General features: G+C 46.9%; 1 protein-coding gene across 2 annotated transcripts in view; it reads left to right on the forward strand.

Annotated features, from left to right (window-relative positions):
• HTR2C (5-hydroxytryptamine receptor 2C) overlaps nt 1-14,739 on the forward strand; it is a 36,231-nt gene extending 21,492 nt beyond the window's left edge. Inside the window, exons 2-3 of one of the 2 annotated variants that reach the window (XM_005148233.3) lie at nt 3,690-3,890; nt 13,478-14,739. In XM_005148233.3, coding sequence (XP_005148290.3) covers nt 3,690-3,890; nt 13,478-14,310 — 1,034 coding nt within the window. In that variant the 3' untranslated portion in view covers nt 14,311-14,739. The remainder of the gene's footprint in view (nt 1-3,689; nt 3,891-13,477) is intronic. The other variant, XM_034064036.1, reaches the window with a different exon arrangement.
• The last annotated feature ends 10,753 nt before the right edge of the window (nt 14,740-25,492 follow it).

The following is a 25,492-nucleotide window of genomic DNA, read 5'->3' on the forward strand; positions in this document are numbered from 1 at the left end:
TTGCAGCTTGCTGTGAGTTTGTCATGAAACGTTTCTGATGCTACAGGGATGAATTTTACACAGCTCTTCACTGTCTTATGGTATGAGTGGGTATTTTATCACTGTTATGCCCTATTTGTCCTGAGTGTTACAGTACGTATTCCCAGGGCAGACTGTGCTATGGAAGTAGTACATTTGTAGTTGTTTTTTAACATGTAAATTCAGTGAGCCAGTCCACTTGTAGCATGGGGGGTGTCTGTGTACACACAACTCCTGTCTACTCCAGCTTAGCAAGGGAAGCTGGGTACAGCTCATGAGGTCTTGGAGGCTCTGTGGAGAAGGAAAGGGTTTGCATCGGCCTCCTGCAGTCCCACGGTTTCTTTTCCTCACAGGGTCTAACACTTCTTCATTCATTTTTTGTCTCAGTTCAGCTGTTCTCCTACAACCTGGAGTCATTCAGTGTTATTGTAATTGATTTTGCTCCCATTTGCTGTGGTTTGGGTTATTCAGTTACCTCCTGCTGCAGGGGCTGGTAATTCTGCCTCTCATGCTGTGAGCAGCACAATGACCGCAATCACAGCGTTACACAGCACTTTTCACCTGTATGCATAGAACCTCTGACAAAAGTGATTGAATTTCATTCTCGATACCTTCTGTGATGTAAAGCACAAGGAATTGAAGGGACCTCTCCTCTGACATCAAATGAGCTACACACAGAGAAGCTCTGCAGCTTTGCCAAAATGGTTTTGAGTTTCTATGTTTTGCTGGCATAGTTTGGGCCCATCTCAGTGCTCATTAGCAAGCAGAAACTGGGGTTTACTTTTTCTTACCAGTGCAGGAGACAAAATCCCACCTCTGGACCATGACTCCTGGTTAAATAGGAGTGTTTGACCCATGTTTTCCATGAAAAAAGATGGTGCCTCAGGTTCCATAAGCTGCTATTCAGAGTTGAAGGCTAAAGCGGTATACACAGGCATTAGTTTCCTTCCAGGATTTCATCCATGGTGTTTTTACCCTGATTGGAGCCAGAGGCTAACACTGATCTCTCCTTGCAGTAGTTTTCTCTATGCTTTTCTCTATGAATTTGTCCAGTGTAAACTTCTAACATCCACAGAATTTCTGAAGACAAAAACATCTGCAGTTTTATTACACGCCAGTTAAAGAAATATCTCCTTTTGTTCTGACCTGGTGGATTCACTTATTTCCTTCAGCGCTCTCCTGTCTGCTCTACCAGCCAGTGCATTAACTATGTGACTGATATGAAGGGCGCAGATTAATTCAAGGTATAAAAATCAACATTTCTTACCAAGAATTTGTGGTTTGCTTATTTAGGTGTTCAGTACTGTTTTGTTCCTTCTGGAGCCAAATTTGAACTGAGATTCATGCTTTCTGTTGGAAATGCAATTGCTAAAGCTTAGAAGTACTGCTATTGCCTAGTTCACATCAATAGCAGGAGTTGTTCCAGGGGAAATCAGTCATGGGAAGTGGTTGGGATAGCTAGAAGGAAGAAGTGGAGAAGTTATTCATCATTCAGTAATGCTCAGAAGGTGGTTGCTGTAGAAACCTCTTCCAGGTCTAGCAAATGCCAGGAATCAGATGGAGCCCACTGCAGTGCCACAGATCGGATTGAAGACGCTGCGTGCACAGGGAGCCTGGAGGCCCTTTCTGTAGACACCAAAGACTTCCTGGCCTTCTGCCTGATGTGAGGAGCAGCCACTACCATCACCATCATCCCCCTGTGCAGAGGCTGCTGCACAGTCACCATCATCCCACGCACATTCACCAGGACCACTTCATCCATCACAACATGGTCCTGGTACTTTTCTCCAGGTCTTGTACCTGTAACTCCTTTCAGTTTGTATCAGGAAGCAGCTCAAAGGGAGAAGTAGGGAGGGATAAAGTGTGACTGAATGTGTTTTAGCTTGGGCTGACAGCAAAAGCCTGGGGCTGTACAAGGAGTTAGGTCCTGCTGGAAGGAGATCAGGCTTCTTCTTCCCTGGAGGCATCATTAAAGACCCAGCAGTTCAGAGGTGTGCTTTGTTGGAGCTCTGAGCTCATTTGCAGGCTGATGCCAAAGAAGCCCTAAGCTATTGCAAAGTGTGAACAAGAGCAGGACGTGCAGAATTTGATCATAGCTTCATAAAGGGTCTGAGTCATCATTTAACCAAGCTCAATTCATTTGCACAGCAGAGGTGCCCTTTAAAGTAAAGATGCTCCAGACACAAAGTGCTTTACTTAGTTCCCTTTGATAAGCACCTCTTACTTGCTACATTGAATTTCAGTCCACTTACAGTCCATCTAGTAGGAGTGGTGCAAACTTGCTGACATAAATGGTTCATCTCCCAGGAGCTGAGGTCTTGTTATGTGGGTTTTGTGAGTTATTTAGTGCACCTCCTGTGGGTTTCCCACTGGTAAAATGAGCTTGTGTCCGTCTTGTTCTGCCATGCTCTTTGTGTGGGATTCCTGGGCTGTGCTTGGACAGTTTGTAATGACTTGCTCTGGTTCAGCTCATCTCAGCTTTTGCATGTGAGGTGTCCTGGGTCTCTCTTGGCTGGGTAATCTGTTTCAATATGTGCTTTCTGAGACTAACATTTCTCCCTTTCCATTCGTGAGCAGTAGGATGGAGCTGCCTTGTGCTTAATACGACATTGATTCTGCAGAGTGATGTGAACTTTGAGGTTGCTTTAGATACCCATGTTTGGAATGAAGACACAAGAATATCTCAGATTCAACTATCATGAAACCTCTCATGCTTTCAGCTGCTATAGATACTGTTGATTTGTTTTGATAAGTGTGTTAGAGCTTGGCAGGACATGTTATTGATCTCCCACAGCCCACTCTGAGCATTAACATGGGAGTATCATTCACAAATCAATTTTCTCTGTGCTTTGATTTAAATACCAGCACCCCTGGAGGTTTTTTCTGGGTCACTTTTATTCTCCAGCTGTACTTCAGCTCTGAGTAAACTGAGTAATAATGAATGCAGGCACCCAAATAAGCTGCATGCCAGCTGCTGTCAGAGGTAGCTATCTGATCTGTTCAGTTTGCTGGCACACTTGTTTCTGTAAAGGATAACAGCTCTGTCTATGTTCAAAGCAGTTTCCATATTTCAGCCGCTCAGTCCCAGCTGCTCTGTAAGGAGGCAGCTATTCCTCTGTTATTAAGGCACGCTGCCTAGGGGGAATATTTAAGGTGAAGTACTGTCATTTAGCTAGTTATTAGAAAAACCTGTCTGCTGCCTTTGTCCTCAGCAGACAGGAACTGAGAGGTATGTACCAGGAAAGCTTTAGAAAGCTCTGGGTGAAGCTAATGCCACATAACACTCTGCGAGCCATTATCAGGATGTGGTGAGATAATGTAAATTAATGTAATATTTGATTTTGTACAGATGTGCCTGAGAGATAAAGAGGGGAGCAGAGTTAGAGCAGTCACTTGGAGGCACTGCCAAATTAATGTCCGTTTGCCTTTAGCTACTGCTCGTGGAAAACAGACGTGTGGGAACTGGGTATGGGTTTATGGAGCGTCGGGAGCCAGGGACTGCCTGGAGAGAGGCCCTGCGAGAGATTTCCTTGTCCTCTCCTCATGCACGTGCCCCTTGCTGGTATCATAGGGTTAAAATATCCCACAGGTTTCTCAGAAATGATGGCCTGGCTTCCCAGATTATTTCCCTTCCTTTTTTTCCTTTCATTTCTTTTCTCTCTATGTTTCAGATTATGCTTGGCCTTTGCCTAAACAGTTGTGCCCTATATGGATTTCCCTAGATGTGCTCTTTTCAACTGCATCTATTATGCATCTCTGTGCCATCTCTCTTGATCGGTATGTAGCAATACGCAATCCCATTGAGCACAGCCGCTTCAATTCCCGCACCAAGGCTATTATGAAAATTGCTGCAGTTTGGACCATATCCATAGGTAAGCAATGCGGCTCACGATCCTCACCGTGTCGTAATGAATGATAGTGTTCCTCCAATTTTCATTTAGGGTTTTTAAGAGGAGACTCAAATTAATTTACCTGGCCTGCATGCCTGAATATAAGAGATGATTACTGGGAAACACAAGTCTTTCATTGCACTTGGTCAACGACCAAAAGAAGTAGTAGTCGTTTTTCGGAACCCCACCACTTTTGATGCTGAAGCATTGCTGCTGTGTTCATAGCAATATGCCAATAAGACAGATAAATGGTATCATAAAATTGCTAAGTAACTAAAGCAGAAAATAGCATTAGCAAAGCCTATGGAAGGAAAACCCAACCAGTACAAATGACATCTATAGTGTAGTTGATGTAGATAAACTCGCTCAAATTGTGGCAGTGGTTCAAGTGAAGTGGCGCAGAATGAAGGCAGGGCAGCAGAGAGGGATTTACTGCTCTTGTGCAGGCTTTGGAGCTTCTGTTACATTGTGCCACAGCAGGATTGCTGCTAGTACTGAGCTGGCAAACTTGAAGTCATAGTAAATGAGGAATAGACATAAAAGAAGGCACTTTTGTATCACTTTGATAAAAATCGATAAATAAAGCAGCAGTAAAATAAGGGAAGAGGCAAAATGATAGCCAGATATTTCATTAATGTCAGGAATTATGTGAAGAAAAGCATTTTTTGGGGGGAATTCCTTCAGTGCTCTTTATAAAAGAGATGTTTGAGGCAGGGTCAGAAGTGTCTGACTGCTTCCCTCTGCCGTATTGAATTTTTTGCTTGAATAAAGTGCAGTCTTAGAGAGATTTCATAGAATCATGGAATGGTCCATGTTGGAAGAGACCTTAAAGCTCTTCCAGTCCCAACCCCTGCCACAGGCAGGGACACCTTCCACTGCAGCAGCTGCTCCAAGCCCCTGTGTCCAACCTGGCCTTGAACACTGCCAGGGATGGGGCAGCCACAGCTTCTCTGGGCACCCTGTGCCAGCGCCTCAGCACCCTCACAGGGAAGAGCTTTTGCCTAAGAGCTCATCTCAGTCTCCCCTGTTCTGGCAGCTTAAAGCCATTCCCCTTGGCCTGTCCCTACAGGCCCTTGTCCCAAGCCCCTCTCCAGGTTTCCTGCAGCCCCTTTATGCACTGGAGCTGCTCTCAGGTCTCCCCTTCAGGAGCCTTCTCTTGTCCAGGCTGCCCCAGCCCAGCTCTCTCAGCCTGGCTCCAGAGCAGAGCTGCTCCAGCCCTTGCAGCAGCTCCATGGTCTCCTCTGGACTTGCTCCAGCAGCTCCACGTCCCTCTTGTGCTGTTGCCCAAGAACTGGACACAGTTTTCCAGGCAGACCCAGTGAAACCCCACACAGTTTTCCAGAGAATGGAACAGGTTAAGTGAATTCATCCTCCCTTCAGTATTAAATATCACAAAAGATTTGTACATTCCTCTGCATGATCAAATAACAAATTCAGAGCAAAACTGAAGTGCGGGCTGCTCAGTTTGCATTTCCTAGATCCTGCTTCAGTGGGAATGAAGGAACTTTTCAATGCAACCCTGCTGAATGCACCAGTTCCTGAAGCAGAATTTTAAAAAGGAAGTAAAAAGCATGTAATTTATCTTAATTTAGTCGCTTTTGCATTCTCTTTTCCTGGAATGTTAATGCTGACAGCAAAATATATAATAGAGGTTCTTTGCTCACTGAGCTATAAATTTGGCAGGTTGCACAAGCCTAAACCTATGATTAGGTTTTTAAGCAGGGGAACATAACAGAGCCCTCCCGTCTGCTGACAATTACTTTATGAATGGGTCTTTCCAAAGTCCTCTCTGTTCCAGATTCAAGTCCATCACTGCCAGTTGTCCTCTGCTTAGCAAATGTGGCCTGAGCAAGATATTCCTGTGTTCAGTTAAAGTGGGTGCTGTGAAGCGCTGGGCCTGTAACTATGAGGTTTGTGACAGATAGCGCTGTACTGAGTCTGGCAATACAACACGATTGAAAATGAAAATCAATGGTAGATATGAGCTGGCAGAAATTGGTGTTGTTTCAAGACTGCAGACTTTGCACAGCTTCAAGTGCAAAGATGTTCAAGACTGATACGTGAAGCTGACCATCCCACCAGCCTGCCTGTATCCCTCTGTGAGGAAGGTGGCTTTGGGGCACCATGGCCAAGAGAGGAGAGCCCTGTGCAGCTCCCAGCAGGAGTGATGAGGAGCTGATCAAACTCTAATGCGCACTGTGTAATACAGGAGAAGGTGTTAACTGGGTGATAGCAATGTAAGAGAATTACCACTTTGGAAATGTGACTGAAGGGATGTCGGTGATGTGGAAGGGTGTGCTCTTGCTGCTTCTGATGTGAATACAAGTGAAGCACTTGAATCCTGACTCTCTGGTGACCTGCACTGCAGCCTGCTGGCACAAAAGGGGTTTTCCTCTGCTTCCCAGAAAGTCCAAGATCTGGCAATTTACTAGAGAGTGCCGGAATGACACATGCTGCCAATTTCCCATCTCACAGCTTTACATCCTTACTAACAGTGTCACTTGGTAAGTGACTGAGACAGGGCCATCCTTTAACTTCTGGTGATTGTATCAGTGCCATAAGCGAGCCCACAGGTCCCTTTTTTTGTTTGAAAATGGAACAAGTAACCAGACAAAAGAATTGCTCTGTTGAACTCTGGTAATATGATGATATGTGCTGTGTTAAAACGGGAGTTTTTTCTTTTCATCCTCTCCCTGGCCCTCTCATAACATTATCATTTTGATTTAAGGTAGATATTAAACTTTAAAAAGGAATTTTACATTCCCATTAAACTTTCATACTACATTGTTTTATGGAGGAGATCTATTTATAGAAGTCTGAAAGACACACGTTGCAAGGATCACTAAATGCTCATCGCAGATCAAGTAAACTCTAACAGGGGTTTACTGCTGTTCCTCTCTCACATAGACTGAGAAGCCCCATGGCTGCAAGCTGTCCTAATGATGTCCTTAAAGAGCCTCCAGGTATCAGTTAAGCCTTCCCCTATCTCACTCAGGATAATCCTAGTGGGAAAGGACACTCAGTTTGAGGAACATGTTTGGAGTGACACCACTGGTATTAAAAGGAATTGTAGCCTTTTTATAGGCTAAGAGCAGCTGGTGCATACAGGTAAAGAGGGTTGGAGTAACTCACTGGAGTAACCCTCAGGCTGTGGGTTTAGTCATGTGCCTTAGGAAGGGTATCTTCTTCCCCAGAGGGTGCTCAGGCATTGGAACAGGCTGCCCAGGGCAGGGCTGCAGCCACCGTCCCTACAAGTGTTCACACACCATGGAGACGAGGCCTCAGTGCCATGGGTTAGGGGTGGCCTTGGCAGAGCTGGGGTAAGGGCTGGAGTGGATGAGTTTAAAGGGCTTTCCCAACGCTGTTGATTCTGTCATGCTATGATGGGTCTCCCTAGCCCATCAGCAAGAGTTATCAGGGTGAGGAAGATCACAGCAGTTGGTAACAAGCTGAGCTTGTAGCAAGGGAGCTACCTTGAGATTTCAGGCATTGTAGCTGGATCAGTTTGGGTTTGTCACCCAGTGAAGGGTTCTGTCCAGGACAGCAGCAGATGGTGATAACCTGTGGAGTGTTTTCACTCAAGGTGAATGGATCACCCCATCTGGTCCCAGGGGCAAGCAAGATGCCGGTATCTCCTGTCTGAGGTCACTGGTACTGAGCATCATCAGCACAGGCTTGGGGAAGCCCAGCCCTGGCAGCAGGTACGCTGTGAGCAGGAGCCCCATCCCCTTTGTTCAGATGCACTGCTGGAAGCACACGGCTGAGCAAAGCAGAAGTGATTTAGCAAAATGCAAGGGCAGGGGGGAAAATAATTTATTTCTTCTGTCTTTTACTGACATTTGCTGATTTCCCATCTGGGCTCAGCCTGCTCAGTGCTCTCGCAAGGTTTAAGTAAAGGTCAGCCACTCGTGTAGGCACAGCCAGTAATTACATTTATCTGTTTGCAGTTGTGCTCATTGCGGGGCAGGGAGATCCTTCAAAGTTCAGCTCCCTTTTATGTCTGATTTTAAACCAATACAAGGCTGGCACGGTTGTTTTATTAGAACAGTCAGATAAAAATAGACCTAATGCAGCCCTGAAGGTGCATGGTTGTTGTATTAGCACATGAAACCACTGCCATTAGGCTGCTGGCATACAGGGAATAAATGGAGTTTTTGGGGTTTGAACACTTCAAATGCCCACGTTCTTCAGTCTGCCTCTGAAGAGCTCTGCTGCTTTCACAGTAAGGAGGCCACTGTCTGCTGGGGTTTACTTCTTGCTGTTTGTTTGTTATCATCAGAGAAACCTGCAGGCACTTTGTGAGTGTCAGCTTTTGCTGACAAACCAAGCAGGTTTGGCTTAGTTTTCCCTTTTCAGAGAGGATTAGGGGAGTCAGTTCCTATTTCCTCTATCAGACCTTATGCTAATGCGTAGTTACAGCAGCTGCTAACGTTCAGGTGAATGTCTCAAAGTCACAACCCACCTCTATTTTGTATAATAGTAAATCTGAGGTTAAAGATCTGGATGTAAACACAGCATTTAGCATGGGCAGCAGCCTTCTTGGGTTTGCAGCACAGACTCCTCCTGTGGCAGCCATTGGCTCCTTTGGCACACGGCTCTTTCTGCTTCTTATTCTCTTCAGATTGTGTGTAGGGCCAGGAGGTGCAAAGCCCACCTCCATCAGCAGAGGCTTTGCCAAGGACCACAGCAGGCTTTGTATCCAGAGACTAGGAGAGGTGGTCCCAGCATTCCCAAGCTCATGTACCTGCAGCAAAATACGGTCCCTCCTGTGTTCAGCCCTGAGAATCCACACGTGGAAAGACAGAATAAATCCATACGCAGACCTCTGTTTTTTAGCGAAGTGGTTGTCACTGGAGGAAACAAAATAACCTCTTTTGTAAGAATATTGTGAGAAAGAATGGGAATTACTTCCTTTTGCAGTGGAAATAACCATGAAAGGATCCATCTTTCCAGTAATTCCTAGCAGTCTATGGGCTTTCACAGAAGAAAACAAGAGATTAAACACAAAAACATTACTGTTTTTCATCCAATCTAAACTCTGTAAATGACAATTTGGACTTTTTAGCCAGCTTTTTCTCTGGAGCAAGCAAGTGAATGTTTTACAAAGCTGTATTTGCAGTCATTTGGGTTTTGTTTTATTAATTGAGAGTCTGTGAAGAGCATCTGTTTCTCTGTGTCCGCAGCATCATCTCAGCCCCATTTGGCGAACCATTCTGCTGGCTTAAAAACATCTTTAAAGCTGACAAGGAGCAGATAGGATAACAGCTGTAATTGGATTTGTAATCTGGAAGGATATCTCTCTCTGACTTGCTTCCTGCTGCTCTGTCAGACAGCAGCTATAGGAGGGGAGAAGAGAAGAATTCATATTCTTCTTCTCCCTTGTGAGCTGCTGTGGTGAAAAGGGGTGTTCTGCCCAAGCTGCTGCCTGGCAGAAGGGTGCACATTGCTCCCAGTGTTGAGTCTAGCAGGGACCTGGTCCGTGTCTTTCTACCCAGTGGTGGCTGCTTGTCTCTTCTTCCTGGGGCAAAGCCAGTTCCTCTGGGCACTGCTCAAGCATCAGCCAAGGTGATCAGGTTTGCTCTGAAGAGCAGAGAGTGATGTGCAATCAGTTCACAAAACTTTTGCCTTGCAAGTGTTTGGAACAAACCCACCTGTATGGGAATTCTCTGCCCCCTTAGTTTGAACAGGTCATTTGACACAACTGGAAGACACCTCTGAGGCTGAACACCTCAGCTCAGTAGCTGAGTTCTGTTTTGAACAGTGACAAATGCAGTGTAAGTACAGTGGGTTGCTTGGCTCAAGTGGAGTTGAATGCCTTCTCCACACGCATTCAAAGAGCTGAACACAAGTAAGGCAGCCATTCATGCTTATCTGTGTCCAAGCACCATGATAAGCACAGCATGTACTGATCAAGGCAACCCGACTGACGTCACAGGCAGGGTGAGAGCTGTGTCTGCAGCAGGTATTTGTACATTGAGGATTGTGGCAGTAGCAATGTTGCAGTAATCCCCCATGAAGGAAGTCCCTGTGGGGTGTCTGGGGCCTTCCACCCTTCACTTCTCACTCCTGGGGTGGTGTAGATTTAGTCCCCATTGCCCAAGTTGTGTGACAGATGTAGCTCCCTCCAGGGCTGGATTGCGGAGTGGGTGAGTAATAAATCACAAAGAATGAGTTGCAGAGGAGAAGTGTGAGGCAGAAGAAAGCATTTGAGATGAGAGCAATGCTCCCCATTGAGCAGTGCTGTAGGTGAGCTAGCAGCTGACTGAATGTGTGTTGGCAGCTCCTCCAAGGGCATCTTTCTTCCTACTGCTGTTAATGGTGGGATTTTCCTGGGCTGGAGGAAGGAGCAAAGACCTGGTGCTCTCGCTCTTCTGTGCTTTCTCAGTTGGAAATCCCACTTTGAGAGGGGTAGAGATCACTTTTCCATTACAGCAGCTACCTGCCATCAGTGCTGAGGTGTGTCATGCTCATGCAGAGTTGTAGGCTGCTAGCAGTGCTCTTGGTTTGTGTATTCATCATATCCCAGAACTAGGTTATTCTTCCCAAATGTACTTTATGTGTGTGACCATGAAGATGTCCTGAACCCTCATCTCTTTTCCCTTGGCTAAAGCAATAATACTAAATCCAATAATGACTACTTCATGAATGGACCTTTATTCATTTTGGAGTTTTATGCCAAAGGGTATATGTTATAGATGGCTCTAAAGCATAAAATGGTCCATGGAAATACAATCCCAGTGTAATGCCGTTGGCCTGATTCAGATTTCTTTGCAAGAAGATTGCTCTGTCCATCTCCCATCACTCCCTGAATGCCTGGGGTTTGATGGAACCAAGAGATTACAAAGATGTCTTTACTGATAAAGAGTCAATGGCTTGATGGGATGAAGGTTATTGCAGTCACAGGGATTTGGCACAGACAAGGTAATAGGGGTTAATGTATCAGAAAGGAGGCAACTGCCTTGCCAAGGTTAAGCTGATAAGCTTTAGCACTTAGGGGGAAAATCCTGGAATTATCACTTGAGCTAAGAAGCACATCCTATGACCACAGAAGGCATTTAGAATCACTATTTTTCAGAAGACATTTCTTCACTAGATTACTGGCAAATTGTAATTTTATGATAATGAGAAATTGCAGATGTATTTCCTCAGAATCCTGGAAAACGCTTAGCTGGAATGGAAAAATGCCCTGGTTAATCTCTTTAACATGTGATTCTTTCTGTTTAGAAATAGAGTCCCACAGGATTAGTTATAGGACCTGTGCTGTTCACAGCAACCCCCCCAGAAAAAGCAATCCAGACACAACAGTGGCCTCAACATTGGTTATTGTTTGGGTGAAGAAGCTAAGGAAGGACATGGCCAGCCCACAGATGTGCCTGTGGAGTGAATGCTCATGGACAGCCGGGTGGTCAGAGGGTGGGAATGGCAGCACAAAAGACCTTCTGACTGCTGGGATGTGCAGGTCTGTTTGCTTCCATACAAGGACAGAGAGGAACTTAGACAGAAATAGAGAAAGAGCATCAAAGGCACAGAATGAGTTTGGCATGAGGAGAGTGAGTAAATAGAGCAGCATTCCTCAGCTCCAAAAGAGATGTCAGACAGCAGGGATGATGAAGGTCTATAAAATCACTGCGAAGGTGGAAAAGGAGACCGGAGAGTGATTATTCACTGTTTCTCACAGTAGAGGAAGTGAGGGGAGTCAAAGGAAATTGTCAGACAGCAAATTTGAGGTGAACAAGCAATACTTTGCTCTAATGGCAAACAGGCTGTGGAGCTGAATGCTGCTGAGTACAGTGGGGTTATGAATGAAATTGAGGATTCACAGAAGGCAGCTCTCCCAAAGGTTGTTTTACAAACAAGGTGTGGATGCACCTTGTGCAATTGTCTAAGCTGTAATGCAGATGATTGCCCCATCCTGTGCCATGACCCTAAACTTCTGGTACCCACCAAAGATATGAGACAGAGCTAGATAAACCTGTAACAGTATCACTAGACCTGGCCCACCATGTCTTTTCCATGTTCAGCCATAAGCATAGGTTGTGGTATTCCAAAATATGTTGTTGCTTTTGCTGGATTTGGCCGGGTCTAGACAGATTTGTTTGGAAGGTCTCAGGTCTGTCATTGTCTGGGAGTGAGCCAGGACAGAGTGAGATCCAGTACTCTGGCATTTCTTCTTCCTGTCCCCACAGTAAATTGATGATGACTTTCACAAGGTAGAATAGAGCAAGAGTACAGATATGTATTCCTTAGAGGAAAAGAGTGTTGGAGGACAGTGAGTAAATGCATCTGAATTAGAGGTATTCAAAATGCTTTCATTCCTTCACTCTGTGAGGGGCAAGTCACTGGCTAGCCGTGGGTGCAGGCAGCTATGCGCACTCCTGGGCAGTCATGCTCTGGGCTTGACATGCTGTCTGCTCTGCCCATGTGCCAAATAGCACAGACACACAGTCAGAGACCCTCCATCCAGGACTCCTGATGTCCTGAAATTCTGGACAGACAAGCTGTGCTGGGTGGTGCAGGAGAGGAAGAGGGATCCAAAATGTTCTTAATCTCGTTTGTCTGCCTTGAAGTCCATGACTGTCAGAAGTGCTGTGCCACCAGGATACAAGGGAAACTGCCTTGGCAAGTGCAGTGATTCCCAAGGCTTATTAGACTGTTTAGTGCTTAGGAGTAGCTGGAAGCTGTGCTCTAGTTGTTGTAATCGAGTCATTTAAAGTTTCCTTCTTCTTCAGCCAGAGGGTTTATCACTGGGGTTCTGATTTCAGACCATCACTTCACTCTAACTGTTTTAATTACACCCCTTCTACTCTCACTTTGCCCATCCCAGTTCTTGGCCCTGTATTCAAGATAGAGGGATAGGAATCAGGCAGATGTGTGCTGCAGCCTTTTCCTTCAGCTGTGTAATTGCCTCTAAGAATTCAAGCTGTGTCTGTGGTATCTCTCTAGTTTCACACTGCTTGTGGATGAAATGCCTGGGCAGGCAGAGCTTGCAGGGACCACTGCCTGCTTGCACCTAGATCATCAGTGCATAAGCACCCAGGAAGCTAGGAGCTTTTTTTCCATGTGTCCATGATGCCCAGGCAAAAGTGGCCATTTTTTATCAGGTTTATTTTCATTTCTTTAAGAAACTCACTCCTCAATTTCAGTAGCTGGGGTTCTTCTGCATTTTGGTATTTTTTCTCTTTAAAATTTGCTGTTATCCACCCTATGTCAGTGATTTCAAAACCTCCCCAATCTGGCAGGCATGGAGTGGCCAGCTGGAGCAGAGCAGGGTAATGACTGCAATTAATGCTGGAAAAGGACTTGATAAAGGAGAGATGGTGCATTCACTGTGCCAGCTATGGAGCACAGCAAAGCTGCAGTTGATTCCAGTGGAGGGTGTTCATGTCCTGGAGCTGCATTCCCAGGAGTTGGTACATGAGGTTTTCCCTTCCATATGGGAGTAGTAGCTTCTCTTTTGGACAGGTTGAGGCAGTGGCCAAAATGCATGCAGGACTCACATCATTTCTGCTGCCTTTCCGGGGCCCTCTCCATCCAGGTAACAGTATCTTGTTTTGGTCTCCTTCTTCTAGGGATATCTATGCCTATTCCAGTCATTGGTTTGCAGGATGACTCCAGGGTGTTCGTAAATGGAACCTGTGTCCTCAACGATGAGAACTTTGTCCTCATTGGATCCTTCATGGCGTTCTTCATCCCTCTCATCATCATGGTGATCACGTACTGCCTGACTGTCCAGGTGCTGCAGAGACAGGCAACAGTGTTCATGTGTGGAGAGGTGCCCAAGCAGAGGAGGAGCAGCGTAAACTGCCTCAAGAAGGAAAACAATGCAGAGAACATTTCAATGCTTCACAATCACGAGGGGGCATCTCACTTGAACTCTCCTGTAAGTAAGGAGGCAGTGCTCTTTCGGAAAGGAACTATGCAGTCCATCAACAATGAGCGAAGAGCCTCCAAGGTCCTGGGCATCGTCTTCTTTTTGTTCCTTATCATGTGGTGCCCATTTTTCATCACTAATGTCATGTCTGTCCTTTGCAAGGAAGCCTGCGACAGAGACCTGCTGAGTGAGCTCCTTGATGTGTTTGTTTGGGTGGGGTATGTGTGCTCTGGGGTCAATCCCCTTGTATACACGCTCTTCAACAAGACGTACCGCAGGGCTTTTTCCAATTACATCCGCTGCCTATACAAGACCAGTAAGAAGTCAGCCCTGCGGCAGAATCAGTGTCTGAATGTGGCTTCAACAGCTTTATATGGCAAAGATCTGACTTTAACTAGTTATCGAAATGGCAACGAACTCAATAGCATGGTACTAGATGATGCTGAGGAGGGCCTTGAAATGCAACCAGGGACTTCAGAGGTCTCCATAAACAGCTGTAATGTAATAAGTGAAAGAGTGAGCTGTGTGTAAAGGTGCTCACACAGCCTTTTGCTGTGGGTTATCCGTAGCCCAAATATATTGTATAAAAATGTAAGTGTTGGTCAAAGGACCATGTAAATATTGCATTCTAAACAAAGCTTTTCATTTTTTTTTTAAAGAAAAAGGAGTTGTCTTTCCAGTCCAGTACTTAAGATCATATATATTAGTATATATGCAGTGAAGTTTAAGGTTCTATATTTACTGTTAATACTAGATCAGAACTCTTAGTTACTTTGCATATGTCATGGACAAAATGTTTGAATTCTTCTTCCAGTGCATGAACAAAAATGCTGAATATTTATCTCAGGTGGCATTTGCTGGAGTCCAGAATGGCACGTTAATAGTTATATATCAAATACATGCTATTAGACTTGGTCAGTAGAACTTTCTTTTTCAAGTTGACAGTAAATATATACTTTAAATCCTCACCCCTATTTGTGCTGTGTAAAGACTGTACAGAAACCTGGCAGAGAGACATATGGAAGCATAGGGGCTGTGCAGGCACTGGCCAGACTTGTCCTGTTATGGGTAGTGGCTTGCTGCCATACTGGTGTAGTCCTGCCCTGCAAGGGATCTCTGTTTTATTTTGACACCCCCTCGCATTCTGCTGTTTTCTTTCTGTTCCCCAGGAGGCTCTGGCTCCCCTAAGGAAGGTGGGAAATGAAGTTCTGGTGTGGATTTGCGATCCTGACTGGGATTGCTTGCACACTTGGACAAGCAGCACGAGAAACAGCAAGCCCCAGTTGTGTGCTTCAGGCATTTCAGAGATGGAGTGCCTTAGATTTATGTAAAGCCCTCCTTTGGTCTTGCAGCTAATCATCAGCTCTGGGATAGAGCAAGATGTGCTCAGTGTGGATGGCACAGATTGCTTGGATGATCAGGGTCTTGTTTGACCTGGAGAAGAGCACTCTGGCTTTGTCAGAGCTCTCGCCTTCTTGGTCCTCACATCTGTTTGTTCCTTAGCTTCTTTAGCATTTGCTTTTATTTTTCAGCATCCTGGGTCTTGCAGTGCTGGTGGTAAAACTGCTTTGGGTGTAGAGCAGAAGCTGCTGCACATGTGGAGCTGGTTGGGATCGGGCTGTGAGATGCAGGATGTGCCTACCTGCAGGATGCTGAGAGAGAGGCATGAACGAGGGTCCCTGCTCATTTCTCCTGTCTCAGCAGGGGCTGGGCAGAGGACGTGACTGGAATAGTCTGCTGGTGACATGCTTCACAAGCAAATGATGCCCAGGGGCAGGAAGGAAGCAGATCTGGAGCCAGTCTACATGGAAGATTACTCTGGATTAACTTCTAAACTTGATTTATTCCATTTGACTTCCAAAGTAAATTATAGTAGATCATATTAACCACTTACATCTTAATGAAAGCATCCGCATTGGGATTTAATGCTTTTAATTCACACCACGTATCATTTGAATTAATTTTACCTTGTGTAGAAAACCCTCCCAAGGCATTGTGTCTTTCTGGCAGTGTGCCTCTGGGGTGATGCCTCTCATGCAATTTTCCTTGTGTAGAGTGTTGCCTAATGCCAACCCACAAGTTTTTTATATCTCCATTAACTACTACACAAATGCTGCAGTGCTCATGTAACATAGATGCCTTTAGCATCACTGACAACCTCTGCCTATGAAAATCCTTGGAACAGAAGAGCTTACACTAGGCATGGATAAATAGCATTTTACCAACATGAATTCCTTGTACCCCACGTTTGCTGTGTTCATCCCACCAAAATTAACCTGTAAAAGAAATGGGAAATTCTGCCAGTGCTTCAGCACAACTTTGTGCTATTGCTGTGTACAGCAGCAACCTTGCTGAGGCAGCTGCTGGAACACAACTGACAGGTTACATCTGCTGCTGGGCTGCTCCCAGCGTAATATGTTGATAATCCTCTCTTCTTCCTCCACCCTTCCTGGGAAAAATCCACAGTACTTCCATGAAGACAGGCGAGCGCAAAGCTTACAGCTTGCAGAAGGCAGCAGAGATGCTCCATGTGCCATTCTGCTGCTGCTGCCACAGGCTTGAATGCTCGAGAATCCATTTGCCTCTCCAAAAAGGTGTCTGGTAACCAGCAGGAAAAAGGCTGGACAGAGACATAAACTTGTTCCTTCGGTGGCTGCCCTTTGTTCAGTGTCAGGTTTGATGATCTCCAACAGCACAGAAAAGATCAGAAAGAACCCATTGCTTTTTAAGTTCTTTTTTTTGCCTTGGGTGAACTCATAGCACATCTGTTCCAAACATGTATATGTGTGTGTATATATATGTGTGAGGGTGTACATATATATACATATATGTATATTTAAAAGACAACCACATATTCTGAAGGCATTTAGCAATAAGTTGAATTCCAGTTGCTTCTAGCACATGTGTCAATAGGTCGTGTGTGAATAGCTCTTTTTCCATAGCATCCTCAGACTTGGTATAAGTCCACACACAGGCATTGTTTTTGCATAGCAACCTTTATGTCTCACCCTTGCCGGTTCTGTTGTATGGGGGAAAAGGGAACCTGCTATATTTGGATGTAAATAATGGAACTGAACAGAGAATTTACAGAATTTTTATAAATGTTTTTAAAACCTCAGCGCCAGAAGTGTAAATGTGTCAGCCCATTCTGATGTCCATCACTTGTCCAGACCTGCAGCCAAGGGGACTGCCTTACAGCGCCTGCGCCCGCTCCCAGCCAGCGGGTGACCGCGTGTGGGGAATGGTCAGACACTGTCACTTACCCAGCTTCCTTTGGGTCATTCACATCAGGGTTTTTGTGATGCTGCTATTAATTTATTAAAGAAAGTTTGTTGGTTTAATCGCTCTTAATTTTCCTTTCATGGTCTGTCAGAACACAGAGTAATGAATGTGCCCTCTCTGCCTTTCATCTGTCCCCACTTAAATCTTCCCTGAGTGAGAAATGTTGTGAGCCAAAACCAAAACAGCAACAAAAATGAGGATAAGCCTGAGGATAACTTTCATTTCTCCTCCCACAATTGCAGCATGGCCCTTAGCTGCTTAATCACAGAAATGAGCATCAGCAGATACCAGCGCTTCGTACTGGTTACAAATGCAAAGACGGTGGTAAATGCTTTCCCCTTTTCTCCTTCCTCCCTCCAGGAATAGCTGTTAAAAATTGCACTTTAAACATTACCTCTGTCTGAAGAATTAATTTAGTTCTCTGCAACTCACCCAGAGTCAGGTTGTCCCTCAGCAGCTTTGCTTCTGCTGAGCTGTAGCCATTAACCATGGTGGTGCCTCAAGAAGTCCTGCCCTAGGGCTGCCTGGTGGTGGTGGGGGTACCCACTGGAAGCCTTGTGTGAGTCTTCAAGCCTTGGCTCAGGTATGGGTTTGTCTTACGAGCAGTGTGTGGTGGTGCTTTGTTTTGAGCTTGGGCTGATCAAGTGGAAATGGTGCCGTAGGCTGCACTGTGTTGGTTGCTTTGCTTCCCTAACCCGATGGGACATGCACGGGCAGGCTGCCTGAGAGATGGAGCATGCACGTAGGGGATCTGACCCGGCAAACAGATGACTCTCTTTGACTTGCATCAAGGAGTCTCCTACTGGTGATGCCATGAACCAGTCCCTGCACTAGCCCCCTCCTGAGCTGTAGGGGCTTGCAGCCTTCCCCATGTTGCTGGCCACGTTTGCTCTGGCTCAGCAGCCTGGCTTCCAGGCCTGAGCTGGCTCATCTACATCTGTGATGTGCTGCTCCACACAGCCAAGTCTGGGGTGTAGCCTCCATGGAGACAACCATGGTGGCTTTGGAGATCTCCAAGGACCTCAGAGGCTGTCCTTTGAGGACAAGGGCCTGCTCCTTCAGTCCTTTGCTTGCTGAAGATGCGAGCAGCTACCCAGAGGATGTGGCATTTGGGATGAGCCAATGATGAGGATCTTCAAGGCATCCCACTTCAGCAAGGCTCTCCTTGTTTTGACGACCTGTGTGTCAGCAATAGTTTTTATGTGAGTGATAATTTAAAGATGCTCATGTTAGGGGATGTGTGAGTAGTCAGCGTGAACAGTGTGGTTGGTGCCTTTCTCTTTTATAGAGACACTTTCCTTTCTCCTGGGCAGCCCTACAAAGAGGTTCATCACTGACATGCAGCATGGCCAGTGCTCTTCCCTTCCAAGTCATTAGCCTGACTGCAGCCATGTGATGTGCTGAAGCCATGAGGGCCCTGGATAGGGAGACCCAAATTCCAAAAGAAGAAAATAAAGGAAAAAAAACAAACCACAAGCAGGTCTTCAAAAATATTGTTTAGCTTTGAGCTTATAATGAAGAGTGTCTGCTGTTCTTGCAGACAAATCAGGCTAATCTGGCATTCCAAAAGCAGCATCCGGCATGTGATAAAGATGCAGATGTCTCTTGGATGGGTTTCCTCCCTGGGTCACAGTATCATTAGGATAGCTGCCTGCCCAGCCAAGAGCCGTACTTGTCTTTGTCTCCATTTCACGCTGGGGCAGAAAAGGCATCAGAAGCTTTTTTCCTGTGAGAAAGCACTCAAAGATGACCAAGCCTTGGGCTGGTGCAGCAGAAGAGCAGAGGTGGATACATGTACACATACATCTGCACATATGAACACGCACATCCCAGCGCCTCCAGAGAGCAGCAAGAGGTGTCGTTGTGCTTCAGGCTTCCCTTGGAAACCTGTGACTAGCTGAACAGCCGGGGAGGAATCCTGTGATGGGTGGTGGAATGCAGCCGTAGGTGTCACTGTGAAATGTGGGTTGCTCTGGTGATAATGTACTGCTGGGGGTGCACGAACCAAAAAAATGCTTTGATTTGTTTCAGTTTGAAGTTGGTTTTAACTCATTTTTCTTTAAGTCTCAGGTCTTCCACTTGCTCGCTTTTACCCACACTGAAACTTGTGCTCTGAAGCTGTCAGGAGTCGACAAATATCTCTGCGATGTGTCATTCCCTCTTGGCTGTGCAGGGATGCTGCAATCTGACAACAACACAGAGATGGAAAATCTTCAGGTGGGTGATTTTCATAGAACCCCAGACTGGTTTGGGTTGGAAGGGACCTTAAAGCTCATCCAGTTCCAGCCCTGTAGCTGCCCCATCCCTGGCAGTGCTCAAGGCCAGGCTGGACACAGGGGCTTGGAGCAAGCTGCTCCAGTGGAAGGTGTCCCTGCCCATGGCAGGGGTTGGAACTGGATGAGCTTTGAGGTCCATTCAACACAAACCATTCCATGATTCTGTGAATCCTTGCTGTGTCTTACATCTCCCGTGAATGTTGCCCCATAAGTCTGTTTCCCCAAAAAATGAAGGATCTCTTAGCCTACAAGTACAGTTTACCCAACAGATCCCTGGGATGATAGCTGCTGCTTTGTCGCTGCAGTGTCTAGCAACACTTAGGTGACTTGAGAAATGAATCATGCAGCATCCCACAGGGGCAAGTGAAATCCACTGTTCTCAACTTTCCTGTGCTTGAATCATAATTAGTTCAACAAATTGGATGCATTAATGTTTAATTAAAATACAGCCTAATTACCCAGTGTGTTGTTAATAGGATCTAATTGTGGCACTTTGAGTTATTTACATTGTGACACTCTGCAGTCGAGCTGGAGGCTGGTGCCTGTTAGACCACAGCCTGCACAGAGGGGTTTCACATTGGTGTGTGCTGCTGATGCTGGTGTCTCCTCCTGCAGAAGAACAGGCGGGTGCTGGTGCACAGATGCTCATCGAAGGCATCAGAAGGCTACAACAGTTCTTCTGTGGCTTTCTGGGAAGGAAGACTTCAATGCTCCCTGTGGAGCCCACACTTCCCAAAGATCGTGATAATTCTCAAAGCAATAGGTAAGTGCAGATGCTCTGCAGAGGTTTCAGCTGTGCTAACCCTCAAACTATGGGCATTTGGTCTATCCTGCACCTTTCCTGGGTGCTGCTGAAGAGAAGACTGCCTGCATCCTCCACCAGGCTGGTCCTATGGGTGCTGGGATGCATTACTGACTCCATGCAGCAAACCATGGTGAGCAAATGGTGGTTTTCCTTAGCCAGATCTTTTCTCCTGGAGGGTAAATGAATGTGATTGCCTGCTATGCTTTGTTGCAGTATGTTGGCTTTTTTGCTTTAAAACATAGACAGGACTGAGCAGCAGCCATGGGAATAGGCACGATGGGGGGATACAAGTCCAGGCAGGGGCATAGAGAGTCCTTTTAATGGGAAGAGAATAGAATGCTTGGCTTGTTTCAGGCAAAGATGAGTGAAGAAAGCTCTCCATCAGGACTCCATCAAGGGAATGCTTGTTCTGACTAAGGAGGGAGAGGAGCTGTGTAGGCTACAGGAAAACACTGGCACACAAAAAGCGACAGAAATAAACTCAAAATTAGAAGCACATTTCTCACAAGTGGCTCTTGCAGGTCTGGGATTGTGCTGTCTGCCAGGGGAGCAGTAACAGCAACCAGAAAGCTTCCCGAGAGCTCAGCTCTTGCATTCATACAGGAATCTGTGCTCCAGAGATGGAGCAGGAGCACTGAGCCCAGCCTGCCTGCAGCCAGCCATGAGCAGGCAGCACCTCTGCCCTCACCAGGGGCATGCCCCAGAGCGTGGCCAGGACAAACATGTTGAAGCAAGAAGCTATTTCTGTGCTATGGCCCTTCCAAGCCCAGCAAAGTCACAAGAAACATCACGGTTCTGGAGGCAGGCAGGCGAGGACGTGCCAAGGCAGTGCGTGTCCCACAGGCATGACAACATGGAGCCAAGGGGTTGTGTGTTCCCAGCCCTGAGCCAGCCCCAGATTGTGTGCAGCAAGATTTCACGGCCATGCTCAAAAGCATCCAGAAGCGACCATGCCTGACTGCATGCAGTCACGTAAGGGAGTGTTGTGTACCCAATAGCAGCACTTCCATGGACACTGAGTATTCCTGGAGCCAGCCTCATTCTCCTTTGGAAAGCCACAGTGTTGAGGTAATGTCCCCTAGAGCTGCCATTAGCTGGGGTGGTTGTAAGAACACTGGTGAGCAGCTTTAAGGGCTGAGAGCCTGCTCTGTGCTTGCAATGCCTGACTTCTTCAATGCTTTTCTTTGTCATTGTGTTTCCAGCTGTGCAGCCAAGAGCTTCATGGGTTTCTTTAGTAAAATAAATTGTGGTGTTGGCCTTTTAAGCTCTTCTGTTGTTCAAAGTGGGCTCAGCCGAGCTGGCAGGCAGCAAGGTTATTGTTTTCTCAGTGTGTTTTAACTAAATTGGCAGCATGGGCACAAACTTGTGGGCAGCAAACAGCTCAGATCAATCTGAGAGTCCCAAAGGCTGGGTCACTTGGAGTATTGTGTGCAGTTCTGGTGTCCTCAACATAAAAAGGACATGGTACTGTTAGAACAAGTCCAGAGGAGGCCACGAGGATGATCAGGGGACTGGAGCACCTCCTGTATGAAGACAGGCTGAGAAAGTTGGGGCTGTTCAGCCTGGAGAAGAGAAGGCTGCGTGGAGACCTCATAGCAGCCTTCCAGTATCTGAAGGGGGCCTATAGGGATGCTGGGGGTGGACTGTTCATTAGGGACTGTAGTGACAGGACAAGGGGTAACGGGTTGAAACTTAGGGGAAGTTTAGATTGGATATAAGGAAGAAATTCTTTACTCTTAGGGTGGTGGGGTGCTGGAATGGGTTGCCCAGGGAGGTTGTGAATGCTCCATCCCTGGCAGTGTTCAAGACCAGGTTGGATGAAGCCTTGGGTGATATGGTTTAGTGTGAGGTGTCCCTGCCCATGCCAGGGGGGTTGGAACTGGGTGATCTTAAGGTCCTTTCCAACCCTAACTATTCTATGATTCTATGACATATTTCCAGTTCAACAGTTAAAAGCTGGAAGATCATCAGATAGAAGTCAAGGACTGTCCTCTCCTGGGCTTTATGCATCAGATGGGGACCTCTCGGTGGCACAGGGGCTCTCTCAAGCTCCCTGGGAAGCCATGGCTGTGCAGTCAGACCCTGTAAGGGTGCGAAGGATGCTTGGACACCCAGAGATAGGATGGGAACCTTCATCTGTTGTCTCTGACTTCTGCATCAAAAGGAGTGTGAGCAGCAGCTCAGGGAGTGGATCCTGCCCCTCTGCTGTGTTCTGGGGAGACCCCCCCTGCAGCCCTGATCCAGCTCTGGGGCAGCAGCACAAGAGGGACATGGAGCTGTTGGAGCGAGTGCAGAGGAGGCCATGGAGCTGGATCAGGGCTGCAGGGGGGGTCTCCCCAGAGCACAGCAGAGGGGCAGGATCCCCTCCCTGAGCTGCTGCTCATGCTCTGGGGTGCACCCACCACACGGCGGGGGGGTGGTTCTGTGCTGCAAATCAGTCCCTTGGTATATCTGGAGGAGCATCCAGTACATGAGGAAGCAGCCCAGGATGGCAGAGGTGCGGATGCTCAGTTCTGGTGCAAGCCTTGCTGTGGCTGTCGTTTCTCTATGGTAGTTTTATGTCTCCATACTCTGGGAAGAGGATCTCAGCACAGTCTGCGGAGCTGTTTCAGCTGTTCAGACAGCTCAGCCACAATATGTTGCCTCAAATTGTTTGGTTAAGCACATGCATCAGCTGCACTTGTTTGCCTTGAAGCTGTGAGAACCACACACCATCCTGAGAAAAGTCAGCTTCGACATAGACATAAAGAGCTTGACAGCACTTCCTAACATACCCTGCACACAGGGCTGGGGGCTGCAAACCTTGGTGCTGCTTAGATTTTAGATTATATCACCAGTTACTGCACTCTCAAAGCCTCAGCATCTGGTAGCTGAAACCAGAAGGGTTGTGTCACTTTACATCCTTTTGAGACCTAGGTACTCCAATATGCGTATAGGTACTGTACTCTGTGTAAGGACAGGACAAGAGGGAATGGGTTTAAACTGAAATGGGAGGTTTTGATTAGCCATTAAGGCACAAGTTCTTCCCTGTGAGGGTAGTGAGATGCTGGCACAGGGTGCCCAGAGAAGCTTTAAGGTCCGTTCCAACACAAACCACTCTGTGATTCTCCCTATAGCTGCAGTGCCTCAGGGATGGGTGCTGAGGTCTGTGGAGGCTCCAGGGTGGGTTCCAAGACACACAGTGGCTTGGGGATGCAGGAGCTGGTGCCAGTGAGGCAGGGACATGCAGCAGGGTGCATCCACACTTGGCCAAGCCCCCCATTGGAGCTGATGGGGTACTTCTATGTGTGCTCTATGGCATGAGCATGGGAGCGAGGGCAGGGCTGGGTTTGGCTGGCACATGCTGCCACTCTGGTCAGTGCAGCAGTGCGGGTCCTGGTCACGGTGCCACGAGGGGTGATGTTACCCAGCAGTGAGCCTGTCACTGAACGGTGGAGCAAAGGGGTGACACTTGTCAACAGCGCAAAGAGAACGAACCTCATCCGGCACTGAGAGCGCCATTGGCCCCTCTGCCATTTCCATGCACTGACTGCCGAGCTCTGGCGGGGGATGCTGCACCTGCCTCCATCCTCCAAAGCTTCCAAGCACTGCTGCTGACACCCAGTGGCCATGGAGCTGGTAGCGCTTGTAGAGAGAGAACATTTCAGCAGGGATGCCTCAGCCGGTGGGATGCAGCCTCTGCCTTGTTTCCTCAAGTGCAGGAGGAGTAAAGAGCCCCTGAGAGAGCCCAGCCTGACTTTAGGGCTTTCAGCCTTTGCCAGGGTGCAATCGTGTATCCAGAGGCCAGTCAGAAAAACGAAGCAATAAGAGGTTGGATAATGGAGAAACAGAAGTAAACTGATGTTCACATCACTCTCTTGTTGGCAGCTTGATACCAGACCTCAGGGAGAGAAGCAAGGCGATTCTGTGAATTCAGAGACCTTGGCATCCACCCTCCCTGTTTTGCTCCTTCCCAGAAGCAGAATGTGACAGAGGCAAAAAGATGTTGGTTTCCCTGCAGCACACACAGGATCGAGCTCTCAGGTGTTTGACAAATATTGACATTCTCTGGGGGGAAAAGCCTCTGGTGGAAAGATTGGGTTTTACTCTTCAACAGATGGCTCTAAGACTTGACATCACTCAAAGACAGAAACAAGACCTGAATCTCAAGGGTATGCAAAGGAGTTCTCGTTGTGTGTTGGGCAAATGCCTCACCAGATACATGGGGCTAAGATGGTAAAAACACTGGGAACCCAGGCCTGAGCTGGGAACAATAAGAGCAGAGCATGGCAAAGGAGGGATTTTGAAAGTGCTTTACTGAAAATATTAATTATAGACTCCAGCAGATGAATTAAAGCACTGTAATGCAAATAGTGTGGGAAAGAAATACGTAATTAGTGTAATTCTACAAACAGAGGGGGGAAGCATAGTGCTGAAATCCCAGTGAGGTTCAAACGTGAGGAAGGACTAGCAGCTATTAGCGTTCAGTCTTACTTCAATAGGCTTCCTCTTAGCACTGTGTTTTGCACATGCTACAGATGTGGTGCTGAGAGAAAGGGGCTGGGGGTGTCTGCAGTGAGGCCCCTCTGCCAGGGTGAGCTGGGTGAGTGGGGAGCCCTGTGCTTGGGACTGAGACCAGCCTCCCTCACCTAAATACTCCTGTAAGGCTGCAACACACAGATACCATAAGTAGATGCACTTAATTTATCACTCTGTTACTAGGCAGGTTTCTAGGCAGGCTTCAGCCTAACTTTTCTGGTTTGTGGTTACTGAAATAGCTCAGATGTTTTGGGGGTGAGTTGTAGCTGCAGAGGTGCAGCATCTGCCCCTTCCCCATGTCTTACCGGTGCCAATTTCACCTCTTTTTGAAACAAAGTTAGACAACAAACTTTAACCCAGCTTAAAACTGCCCGTCAGGTGGAGGTGTCTGCACCATTTGTCTCACTCCAAATGCCTGTGCTCAGTGTGCCTGTGTGGTGAGGTCACATCCGAGGTACCCAGGGCAACAGGGTGGGCTCAAACTGCCTTGCTTGTCCCCTTGGGGAGGTTTTAGCGTGCATTTAAACTGTTTGAGAGGTTTCAGAACATCAGGGCCCTACCAGAAGCTATTTCCGGTAATGGTAAATCTCAGTGGGATTTTTCCCAGTGGTTTTCTCTAGTCTTTTTCTGGTTTTAACCATTATTATTAGTGCAGTAACTGTTGTCCTGGTGCCCATTCTGGAAGACCATAACCCAAATGTTACTGAGTTATGGATAAGAAAGATGGGGAGAGACTTTTCAGCAGGGGCTGTTGCAGCAGGATGAGGGGTGATGGGTTTAAACTAAAAGAGGGAGATTGAGGTTGGACGTGAGGAAGAAACTTTGTACAGTG

Source organism: Melopsittacus undulatus, chromosome 6 (genome assembly GCF_012275295.1).
Source record: "Melopsittacus undulatus isolate bMelUnd1 chromosome 6, bMelUnd1.mat.Z, whole genome shotgun sequence".
Classification (NCBI taxonomy): domain Eukaryota; kingdom Metazoa; phylum Chordata; class Aves; order Psittaciformes; family Psittaculidae; genus Melopsittacus; species Melopsittacus undulatus.